This window comes from Bos grunniens, chromosome 11 (assembly GCF_055505025.1).
Source record: "Bos grunniens cultivar Pamir isolate PY7600 chromosome 11, Bosgru_T2T1.0, whole genome shotgun sequence".
Lineage (NCBI taxonomy): Eukaryota > Metazoa > Chordata > Mammalia > Artiodactyla > Bovidae > Bos > Bos grunniens.
The window spans coordinates 93,192,942-93,205,347 of record NC_141175.1 but is presented as its reverse complement, the minus strand read 5'-3'; the positions used below and the strand labels follow the sequence as shown (position 1 = coordinate 93,205,347).

Here is a 12,406-nt window from a genome sequence, read left to right as displayed (position 1 = left end):
CTGAAGCTGAAACTCCAATACTTTGGCCACCTGATGCGAAGAACTGACTCATTGGAAAAGACCCTGATGCTGGGAATGATTGAAGGCAGGAGGAGAAGGGGACAACAGAGGATGAGATGGTTGGATGGCATCACTGACTCAATGGACGTGAGCTTGAGTAAGCTCCGAGAGTTGGTGATGGACAGGGAGGCCTGGCATGCTGCAGTCTATGGGGTCCCAAAGAGTCAGACACGACTGAGTGACTGAATTGAACTTTGAGGTACAAAAGATTTTGATTCTGATGAAGTTCAGGTGCCAATCTTCTTTATTATTCCTTGTGCCTTTGGCATCGTATCAAAGAAATCACTGCCTAATCCAACACTATAAAGATTTATTCCTGTGTTTGCTTCTATGGGTTTTATAATTTAATCTCTTACATTTAGCTTTATGATTCACTTTGAGTTAATTTTTGTTTGTTGTACAAGGTAAGGATTCAAATCCCTTCTCCTGCATATAGATATCCAGTTTTCTCAGTATAAATTTGCTTAATGAATGAAAAATTTGCTATGATGTGTCTTCAGCAATCACCAGGCATCTGGGTTTTCCCTACAGTTCTTACAGGCTAAAAAGCAAGATAATGACTCTATCAAGGCAGATTTGTTACAGGGCAGAACAAATCTGCTTTTACCTAACATATTTGTATGGCTTTTAGGATGGAGGAGAGTGCATTAGAACAGTTGACAAAGTGTGGTGGTGTTTCAGCTACTTTAGGCTCTGCCGGTAATCCTGCTAGTTGCCAAGTTGGAGGGTGGAGAGTTAGAGCATTCCCAGCACCTACAAATTTCAGAATAGGAATGCATCATATGTCAGCGAAGAGTAGACTTCAGTTGCACTTAAGAAGACCAGATAAGGATTAGGTAGAGCCCCTAGAGTCCAAATGACTACTGTATAGAAGGCTACAGGACTTGTTTTCTTCTTTTACATTTTTCTATCTCAAATTTTCAATAAAATATGTTGAGAGTTTTGCCTATATTTAAAGTTCATCTCTAGTTTCATAATGGACATAGTGAGGGCTCAGTTGATGTGACAGCCCCTCCGAACCCTTCTCAGGCTCCCTGCAAATACCATCTCACTATCTGCTATTTTTCCCTTCTGTTTTTTTTTTTTCCTTTGTTTTCATTTTTTCTACTTTTCCTGCGTTATTTGGGGATTAAGGATTAACTGTTTTTTGTGATTGCTTTTCATTTTTCTATTAGTTTATTATTTATATCTCTTTGTTAAATTGTTGCCCTAGAGTTTGTACAATATGTATCTTTAACTTAACACAGTTTACACTTATGTCTATACCTCTATAGTGTAAGAATCTTACATTAAAGAATTAATTAACAAAAAGAATTAATGGATTAATAAAATTTAATTGATTTTTATGGTACTTGCTTTCTAGTCAGTGCTGAAAAATGCACCACAAAAGGATCGTGTTCTTCGGGGCCTCTGAAGTAAAGGAAAACAAAGACGGTGCAGAAGGAAAACCTGCCCACTCTCGTTCCTCTGGCTGCTGTCCTCTCCCCACACTGGCCTCCCAGAACTTGGATGCTGCCACGCGCTTCTCGGAACAGTTCCTTCACCTCTTTCTGACAAGTGACACTGCTCCGCTGACTTAAAACCATCTTTATGAGGTGAGCGGACAGAAATACAATTAAACTATTTATCTCGAGGCACAGCCATATGGCTTATGTTTTAAGAAACTCAGCTTCTTCCCTTATAAAAAAGGAGCTCTGAGAAGGGCTTGCTTTCTCTCTCAGAGGGAATTTTTTTCCCCCTGGGAGGATAAGGCAAGGATCTGGCTTAGAAAGACCTGGACACCAGGGAAAGGAAGAAGCCATTCTGTCAGGAGAAGGCCCTGCTCCCAAGGCCATTTACCTCACTTCCCTGCCAAGCATCCCCCATTTCCACCTCACTCCTCACGAAACCCTACCTTGCCCCCGCTTTCTCTCTCTGTTCTCCCCTCCTCCCAGCCAGCCTGTCAGGTGGAGAGGATAACGGAAATCCTTCACCTGGACTCTGACTACACTGAGCAAAGCCAAGCCACGTACCCACAAAGGTTAGGACGAAAGGCATTAAGACGGTATAGTACATACTCTGACCTTTCCCCAGAGAGTATTTCACTCATCCAGACCCTAAGCTGTGGTTAATGGGGAGAAAGAGGACACGATACAAATGACACAGAACCTTTTAAGATCACAGCCCAGTGGACTTATAGAGAAAAAGAGCGAATCTCTTGTTTAGAAATTAAATCCACTCAATGGCTATTAAATCACCCAAGCACCTACATGACTGTCTGGCACCATGCCTCTTTTATCATGGGAGAGTATAGATGCTATAAAACAATCAGCAGCCTTTTCTAGAAGGTTTTACTTTACATGTATTGTTACCCTGCGTATTTGCCATGCCTGGACCTCAGCCCACAGCCTAGTAGATAATCACAAAGCTGGGCAAGAAGGGAAATGACTCCTCACAAATCCATCCCTTCACAAGCCCAGTTTTCTCCCTTGCTTCTTGGCGAGTTGTCATGAGGTTACCACAAAAAGTCAAGACAGTTATTGCAAAACCGTGGGACAGTAAAATCATAGGTTTATTAATTGGTTTTTGAAAGAGTTTAAACCACCTAAATCACTATTTAATCGCAAACTTCTCATTAGCAGTCTTTTCTCCTTCTGAACAGGGCAGAACCGATATTGCTCCTTGTGAAGGTAAGTGTTAGGGAGGGGGAAAGTTGTGACATTTACTGAACACACGTTTCCTCTCTCCTGCACCTTCATTTTATCAAATAGGTTCAAGATAAGGGCAGCAGCTGGATCCTCCCCACAGAGTGAGGGGAACAGGTTCCCCCAAAGCCCGTAACAATCTGTGCATCTGAACTGTGGCACTGCAATTAAGCTCTGGCTAGTTTTCTCCTGCCGTAACTCTTCTGAAATCCAAATGGCAGCCCGTAAAGGGCAAGAATCATGTCAAATTCAACACTATGTCCCCACCCCTCACCATTTTCACATCTAAGTATCAATAAGCGATTGCCAACTGTGTTCAGGCCTTAAATCCACACCTATCTAGGAAGGCTCTACTGGATCTCTCTTATAAAAGCCTGCTGTGCTTAACGAAGAAAAAAAGACTTCTGACCCTTAAACAGACAAGATAAGACCAGCTGTGCAACACCTTGGAAGGCATTTAACACTGGGTTTTAGCGTCTCCATCTGTAACACGAAGGGGTGGAACTAGCTGATGTCCTAAATGTGCTTTATCTCCTTAACTCAGAAAGCAAACAAAACATTACAACACCTCCTACAGGTCAGTAGGAAAACATTGCCTCCATGAACATTTCAGCAAGAGCAAGAGAGTAGCTGGTTAACTAAGCCAGTCATATTTTAGCTCTGATTTGAAAAGAAAAAACACTCCACCTAAAATAACCATATTTTTGTTGCACTTCAGTGTTAGAAGAAAAGGGAAATATGTTTAGGGATGAGCATACCTTCAGACTTTTACTGTATTCCTTCTGCTTGCATATCCTAGACCTAAACAGAGAAACTGAGTTGAAAACAATAGCCCTAGAGCACTGAGAATACCTCGGTTATCAAGAGAATATTTAAAATTACATGAAGTTGGGACTTCCCTGGGGGTCCAGTGATTAAGACTTCACCTCCCAATGCGGGGGGTGCTAGTTTAAGTCCTGGTCAGGGAGCTAAGAGCCAACATGCCTTGTAGCCAAAAAAATCAAAGCATGAGAAACAGTGACAACTGCAACAACAAAACCAAAGCATAAACTGCTGCTGCTGCTGCTAAGTTGCTTCAGTCGTGTCCGACTCTGTGCGACCCCAGAGAGGGCAGCCCACCAAGCTCCCCCGTCCCTGGGATTCTCCAGGCAAGAACACTGGAGTGGGTTGCCATTTCCTTCTCCAATGCATGAAAGTGAAAAGTGAAAGTGCAGTCGCTCAGTCGTGTCCGACTCTTAGCGACCCCATGGACTGCAGCCCACCAGGCTCCTCTGTCCATGGGACTCTCCAGGCAAGAGTACTGGAGTGGGGTGCCATTAATATTGTAATAAATTCAATAAAGACTTTAAAAATGGTCCACATCAAAAGAAAATCTAAAAACAAAATTATATGAAGTTTATTCTACCCTATATTTAAATTAAGAAATCATGATAAATTGTAATTATAAGAGTTCCTTAAATTTCAAACATGTGAGTTAGACCTAAGTATAATAAATCAGAGTTGTCCTAAATAAAATTCTAAAGAACACCCTCTAGTGGCAAGAACATGAAACTGCAGTTTTGTCCTGAGATTGCACACACTGAGCAAATAATAGTTATCATTTATTGAGCATTTATTACAAATCAAGGGCTGGTCTGGGTATTATATATAGTAATATGATAAAGGATCTCATAAAAGCAGTTTTAAGTGTCACAGAGAGAACCAGAAGTCATTTCACAGAGGCCAACCTACACCTTAAGGTTGATTTCACCGAGTGTGGTTTCCCTACTCCTCTGTGTATTCCTGAACACTTGGAGGGGCATCCAGCCTTAGTACATTCTCCTGCACCTTTATTGCACCTGCTTGGAGTTCTAAGCTGTGGTTGACAAGCTCTATAAGTCATATTTCTCTTTTATTTTCAGCTCAGGACCCTGAATTTCAAATTGGCAAAATAGAGAAGGAAAAAAAGGAAGCAACACTCAGGGGGAAAAAAACCCCCACAGAATAAAAGGGAACAAACACAGCTCAACACTTAATGAAAATATTTATAAGTTTGGGGGCCTTTTAATTTTAAAAATTACTTATCCATAATTCAAGAGTCATTTAAACAGCAAAACATGTATATACATGATTATAACATGTATTTTTCAGTCATATACATCTTCAGATCTTTTGAGTGTATTTTGTCTAGTGAATTTCTGCACTTAGCACTACATCTGATGAAACTGGTGCTGACTTCTCAAAGAGATTTGCTAAAGATTACCAATTCTGGACACAAACCTAGACCTACAGAGACATCATCATGCATTCTGATTAGGAGGGTTCAGTCCCTTCCTTAGAGAGCCCAAAGTTTCAGCATCCACTTGAAGGTGACCCCTTCCACTGAGGTTGCAAATTCTTATGTCTACCAGCTGACCAGTCCCAGTCCTTGGCAGGCTCCATAGGCCCAGATTCTCCAATGTTCTAAAAGAAACTGGAAAATGAAGAAACCTCCTAATTTTTAAATTTTCAAGACTTTTAATGTAAAAAGAAAAAGAAAACCAAACTATGTGTAAAACACTGTTGGGGCCAAACAAAGCAGGTTGTCTGCCTAGAGGTGTCCCTCTGGTTGTGAATTCCAGCCTCGTCTCCCAGGACTTCTAAGGACTGAAGTTCAAGGCACCTCTTGGGGATTCCTTCTTGAATAGATCCTGGGGACTGTGGTGCAGAAACTCCAGAAGGGAAGAGATGCTGGGTGCTTCTGAGATGCTTCACCATCACTGTACACGTCTGGTCAGGGGAAACAGCGTGCACTCTAATTCGGTACTTTCCATTGTCTGACACTCATTATTTGGCTATTTCCACCAGTTTCCAGGGCTTCTCTGGTGGCTCAGATAAAGAATCTGCCTGCAATGCAGGAGACCTGGGTTCAGTTCCTGGGTTAGGAAGATCCCCTGGAGAAGGGTATGGCAACCCACTCCAGTATTCTTGCCTGAAGAATCTCCATGGACAGAGTCTGGAGGGCTGTAGTTCATGGGGTCACAAAGAGACACGACTGAGCAACTAAGCACATACACACACCAGTTTCCAAAAACATGAGAGTTTGCAGTCTATATGTAAAATACTTTCTCTCTCCCTCTGTGGTCAACCAGAGTCATCTCTTCTTCTTTGCAGTCATTAAAACCTGACCTTTGATAAAATCCACACCAGTTATCTGTTAGCCTATGTATGATATTTCTAATGGGAACTGTGAAATCTTCAGGAAGACAGAGGCACTAAGACAACACACAAATTTGAAATGGGGTCAATGTATTATTGCATTTTCAGCAGAATGAAGAGAGGGCTCCTCTGCTCAAAGTCTACTTAATCATTTCACATCTTTCATAGTTAACTAAGGAAAAGGGAGAGGTGAGTAGGTTTTCATTTGGGAGGAGAATTGCTCTGGGTCTGTGCAGCTTCAGAATTTAAATTGCTGCTAATTTGTATAGGAGTCAAATGTGTACCTTTAATAAATTCTATAAGCAATGCCCTCAACTCAAAGCGTTCTCGACTGCAGAAAGTCTTAACACTGATATAGAGTAGGTATAAAGCCACATGTACTTGGGTCAGTCAAAGAAAAAAACACATAGGAAAGTTTGTACTTTCTAGGAGGAAGAGCTAAGAAGCAGATATCTCTGCATTGAAAGGTGGGGCCTTATTCTTCAACAGGAGAGCAGCACAGAGACCCCCAGGGGGTTGGGAGGAGACACTAGGGGGCCCATGCAGACTCCTCAGGCCAGCTGCCAGGACACCATGCTACTATTACACATACACAGTAGGACTTTAAAAGTTACAGGTTCAGCAGCTTGATGATTTTCAACAGGATCGTGGGAGCTTTGTTCCCTTGTTCTTTGGTTTCTTTAAAAGATGAATGGAATGAGGGCTCTTCGAGACTTGGGGTAGTCATCAAACATCTTGAGGTAGAATCTAAAAGACAAGAGAGGAATGATTATAAATACAATCAAGCAGCGGTCACTGGTTGAGGTTTGATCTGTTTGAAGTCCCTGTTACAAATCAGCCTGCAATTATTTGGGGCCTGACTTTTCCAGGTGGCCATCTGTCTATTTTCTTCCTCCCTCCAGCATCCTATCTCTTGCAAATGTTGAAGCTTCTCATGTTGGGAAATAAAAAACAATAGCCAGAGACCAGCAGTAGTGGCTGTACCACATGATGAGCGTACCTGATGCCACTGAGTTATATATTTAATATGGTTAAAATGGGAAATTTTGTTATGTATATTTTACCCAGTAAAGAATATATAATAGCCAGAAATAAGTACTCGATGGATTCAACTGAGGCATACAGGAACCAGAGGTCACAAAGAGAGCATGGTCAAGGTTAACTGTAGAGAACTGGTCAGGTTTCCAGGTAAAATATCCCTTCAAAAGGCCTGGGGGAATGCCAAAAGAAAAAAGAAATGTTACTTTGTATTGTCTATTGAATTGTGTGTCCCCTAAAACATAGGCTGAAGTTCTAACTTCCAGTACCTGAGAAGGTGACCTTATTTTGAAAATAGGGTCATTGCAGATATAATTTGTTAAGATAAGGTCGTACTGGAGCAGGGTGGGCCCTTAATCCAATATGACTGGTGTTCTCACGAGAAGGTGAGAAGACACACAGAGACAGACACACGGGGGGGGGAAAGCCTTGTGAAGACAGAGGCAGGGATGATGGGGATGCAGCTACAAGCCACGAACACCAAGGAATGCCGGCCACTGCCAGAAGCTAGGAAGAGACAAGGAAGGATTCTTCCCTTGAGCCTTCAGAGAGAGTGTAGTCCTCCCACACCTTGATTTCCGACTTCTGCCTCCAGAACTGCTAGAGAATACATTTCTGTTCTTTAAGCCACTCAGTTAGTTCCTCTTTGGGCAGTCAAGGGAGACTAATACATCTTGTAAAAACGGCTTTCTCTTTAAGTGACCAGGCTGCTCTCTTAACTAGTTGAAGCTGGTAGCTCTTAAGCTATAATTAAACTGATACACTCTGTTCAAGTATCATAGTTTGAAATGGCAGACAGTGTTGATATGTCACAGGAGGTGGCTGGTTTTCCATGCAGTGATGTGGGGTCTGCTGAGCTGCCTTTCACAAACCCCAATTAGCCTTATAAAAATGACGCCCTCCAGCCTTCCCTCTGAAGCAGTCAACACAGCAGGACAGGGCTTCAGTTTGGATTTTGTTGTTGCACTAGCTAGAACCCTCTGGCAGAACTGTGGCCTCCCCTGACCAGGCCCAGCACAGTCCATACTCATCAGTCTTCTACTGACTGCTGCCCTGTCCTTACAGGATGGGCAACAGGCCTACCTGAATGGGGCAGAATTATTTCACTGACCCCCTTCCAGGCTGGGGACCCCACCGGTGCCCTTCTCTACCAAGCCCAGGAGGGGGTAGAAATAAGTCATGAGGAGAGTTGCTGTTTCATTCATTTCTAGACGGTCTCTGCATAAATCCCATTCCAAGGAAAAGAACCCATTCTTAGTTAAGCCTTCAAGACTATGAAATTGATCATTAGCTGGACTAAAATGCCTATACAGGAGCCTAAGTGTTTCCTTCAGGATCCTGATTCCAAGCCTGTTCTCCCTTTGGGCATCCTCCCCACTCCCCACCCCACTATGTGTCCAGGAACAACAGGCTTTCTCTTTCCTCTAGCCCCATTTCAGAAAAGGGATCTGAAACTTGTCTTTAAAGCCTGATAGCAATTTAGTGTGTATTCCTTTCACTTTCAGTGATACTTAACTTTTTTTCCCCACCCTATTGCAGGTGCATGGATTCGGAGGGAGGTGGAAGCTGGTAAAGCTTTAGGCTAGACCAGTAGGTGAATGCTAAGTCTCTTCAGTCATGTCCAATTCTTTGTGACCCTATGAACTATAGCCTGCCAGGCTCCTCTGTCCACTGTCTCCTGCAGTTCCCAGAATTCCCCAGCAGAGTGTAGTCCTCCAGCAGATGACACAGTCCTGAAAGTGTCCCACACAGGTATCACACTGAATGGATGACCCTATCTTCCCAGGAGAAATAAACACAGAAAGAATGAAGAGAAAGAGCTAAAGCAAAAACACCACCCAGTTGTGGATGTGACTGGTGATGGAAGTAAAGTCCGATGCTGTAAAGAACAACATTGCATAGGAACCTGGAATGTTAGGTCCATGAATCAAGGTAAATTGGAAGTGGTCAAACAGGAGATGGCAAGAGTGAACATTGACAGTTTAGGAATCAGTGAACTAAAATGGACTGGAATGGGTGAATTTAATTCAGATGACCATTATATCTACTACTGTGAGCAAGTATCCCTTAGAAGAAATGGAGTAGCCATCATAGACAACAAAAGAGCCCGAAATGCAGTTCTTGGGTACAGTCTCAAAAACGACAGAATGATCTCTGTTAATTTCCAAGGCAAACCATTCAATACCACAGTAATCCAAGTCTATGCTCCAACAAGCAATGCTGAAGAAGTTGAAGTTGAACGGTTCTATGAAGACCTAAAAGACCTTCTAGAACTAACACCCCAAAAAAGATGTCCTTTTCATTATAGGGGACTGGAATGCAAAAGTAGGAAGTCAAAAAATACCTGGAGTAATAGGCAAATTTGGCCTTGGATTATGGAATGAAGCAGGGCAAAGGCTAACAGAGTTTTGCAACTGAACGCACTGGTCATAGCAAACCCTCTGTTCCAACAGCACAAGAGAAAACTCTACATGTGAACATCACCAGATGGTCAACACCGAAATCAGATTGATTATATTCTTTTCAGCCAAAGATGGAGAAGCTCTATACAGTCAGCAAAAACAAGACCCGGAGCTCACTGTGGCTCAGATCATGAACTCCTTACTGAAAAATTCAGACTTAAATTGAAGAAAGTAGGGAAAACCACTAGACCATTCAGGAATGACCTCAGTCAAATTCCTTATGATTATACAGTAGACGTGACAAATAGATTCAAGGGATTAGATCTGATAGAGTGCCTGAAGAACTACGGGTGGAGGTTTGCGACATTGTACAAAAGGCAGGGATCAAGACCATCCCCAAGAAAAAGAAATGCAAAAAGGCAAAATGATTGTCTGAGGAGGGCTTACAAATAGCTGAGAAAAGAAAAGAAACTAAAGGCAAAGGAGAAAAGGAAAGATATACCCATCTGAATGCAGAGTTCCAAAGAATAGCAAGGAGAGATTAAAAAAAGCCTTCCTCGGTGATCAGAGGAAAACATCAGAAGGGGAATGACCAAAGATCTCTTCAAGAAAATTAGAGATACCAAGGGGACATTTCTTGCAAAGATGGGCACAATAAAGGACGGAAATTGTATGGACCTAACAGAAGCAGAAGATATTAAGAAGAGGTGGCAAGAATACACAGAAGAACTATACAAAAAAGATCTTCATGACCCAGATAACCACGATGGTATGATCACTCACCTAGAGCCAAACATCCTGGAATGTGAAGTCAAGTGGGCCTTAGGAAGCATCACTATGAACAAAGCTAGTGGAGGTGATGGAATTCCAATTGAGCTTTTTCAAATCCTGAAAGATGATACTGTGAAAGTGTTGTACTCAACATGCCAGCAAATTTGGAAAACTCAGCAATGGCCACAGGACTGGAAAAGGTCAGTTTTCATTCCAATCCCAAAGAAAGGCAATGTCAAAGAATGCTCAAACTACCACACAATTGCACTCATGTCACACAATAGCAAAATAATGCCCCAAATTCTTCAAGATAGGCTTCAACAGTACATTAACTGTGAGCTTCCAGATGTTCAAGCTGGATTCCGAAGTGGCAGAGGAACCAGAAATCAAATTGCCAACATCCGTTGGATCATCAAAAAAGCAAGAGAGTTCCAGAAAAACATCTACTTCTGCTTTATTGACTATGCCAAAGCCTTTGACTGTGTGGATCACAACAAACTGTGGAAAATTCTCCAAGAGATGGGAACACCAGACCACCTTACCTGCCTCCTGAGAAATCTGTATGCAGGTCAAGAGGCAACAGTTAGAACTGGACATGGAACAACAGACTGGTTCCAAATCAGGAAAGAAGTACATATATTGTCACCCTGCTTATTTAACTTATATGCAGACTACACCATGTGAAATGTCAGGCTGGACAAGGCACAAGCTGGAATCAAGATTGCCAGGAGAAATATCAATAACCTCAGATACTCAGATGACACCACACTTAGATAGAAAGAGAACTAAAGAGGCTCTTGATGAAAGTGAAAGAGGAGAATTAAAAAGTTGGCTTAAAACTCAACATTCAGAAAACTAAGATCATGGCTTATGGTCCCATCACTTCCTGGCAAATAGATGGGGAAACAATGGAAAACAGTGACAGACTTTATTTTCTTGGGCTCCAAAATCACTGCAGATGATGACTGTAGCCATAAAATTAAAAGACGCTTGCTCCTTGGAAGAAAAGGTATGACCAACCTAGACAGCATATTAAAAAACAGAGACATTATTTTGCCAACAAAGGTTCTTCTAGTCAAAGCTATGGTTTTTCCAGTAGTCATGTATGGATGTGAAAGTTGGACTATAAAGAAAACTGAGCACCAAAGAATTGATGGTTTTGAACTGTGGTGTTGGAGAAGACTCTTGAGAGTCCCTTGGACTACAAGGAGATCCAACCAGTCAATCCTAAAATTCTGAATATTCATTGGAAGGACTGATGCTGAAGATGAACTCCAATACTTTGGCCTGATAGGAAGAACTGACTCATTGGAAAAGACCTGATGCTGGGAAAGATTGAAGGCAGGAGGAGAAGGGGAGAACAGAGGATGAGATGGTTAGATGGCATCACTGACTCGATGGACGTGAGTTTGAGCAAGCTCCGGGAGCTGGTGATAGACAGGGAAGCTGGTGTGCGGCAGTTCATTGGGTCGCAGAGTGGGACACGACTGAGCAACTGAACTGAACTGCACTGATCTTCCCAGGAAGCCAGCAATGACCTGGGTTATGATCTATAGAAGGTGGGGGCACGGGAAGGAGGAATAAATCCTGGTATTATGTAGACTCCAAGAAAAGAATTCTGGAGTTTCCAGGGCTCTGTGATTACCTGAACTGTTAGCACCAAACCTAGAAAACTAATACAATTATGTAAAGTTTAAAAATAAAATAAAATTTAAAAAAATAAAATAAAATAAAAGGCTCCCAGCTGGAAAAAAAAAAAAAATAGCAGCCACACTAGGTTCAGAGCTAGTGCTTTTCCCCACTGACTCTCCATCCAAACTGTGCCTCAGAACTGCCTGGGAAGCTCTGGAAAGTGCGACCTGGGGTCCCAGCCATGGAACACACTTAGAGAGTGTGGCCGAGGTGAACTGAAGCACCCCTTGTACCTCCTGACTCTTACCTGTAGCCCACAGCCAAACAGCAGCCATTGCCAGATAAGCCTGATAGGCGGGCACAGGGCCCGGTCAACTACCTCACGTGGAAACCAAGTGCTCCTCTCTGGAAAGCCTTCTTCAACAGGCACGTGGCTTCGCGAGTCCCCTCAGTGCCCCTGTCTATGTGGAATTGTGTTTGCTCCTAGGAAGGTAAAAAGTGTCGCTGATGCTGCCACCCAGCTAAATTCCAACTTCAGTGAAAATCTGAGACATCAGAATTGGCCCATCTGGGTTACTGTGTCAACCTTACCTTGTTAAAAATAAATCTTTTAGGTTTCTAAATCTGAGTCTGTGTTTTAAG

At 42.5% G+C, this 12,406-nt stretch overlaps 1 protein-coding gene across 1 annotated transcript in view; it reads right to left on the bottom strand.

The window, feature by feature from the left end:
- Positions 1 to 5,994: 5,994 nt before the first annotated feature.
- The window catches only part of SRD5A2 (steroid 5 alpha-reductase 2), a 48,532-nt gene continuing 42,120 nt past the window's right edge, over positions 5,995 to 12,406 (bottom strand). Inside the window, exon 5 of the mRNA XM_086327569.1 lies at positions 5,995 to 6,668. Coding sequence (XP_086183695.1) covers positions 6,602 to 6,668 — 67 coding nt within the window. The 3' untranslated portion in view covers positions 5,995 to 6,601. The remainder of the gene's footprint in view (positions 6,669 to 12,406) is intronic.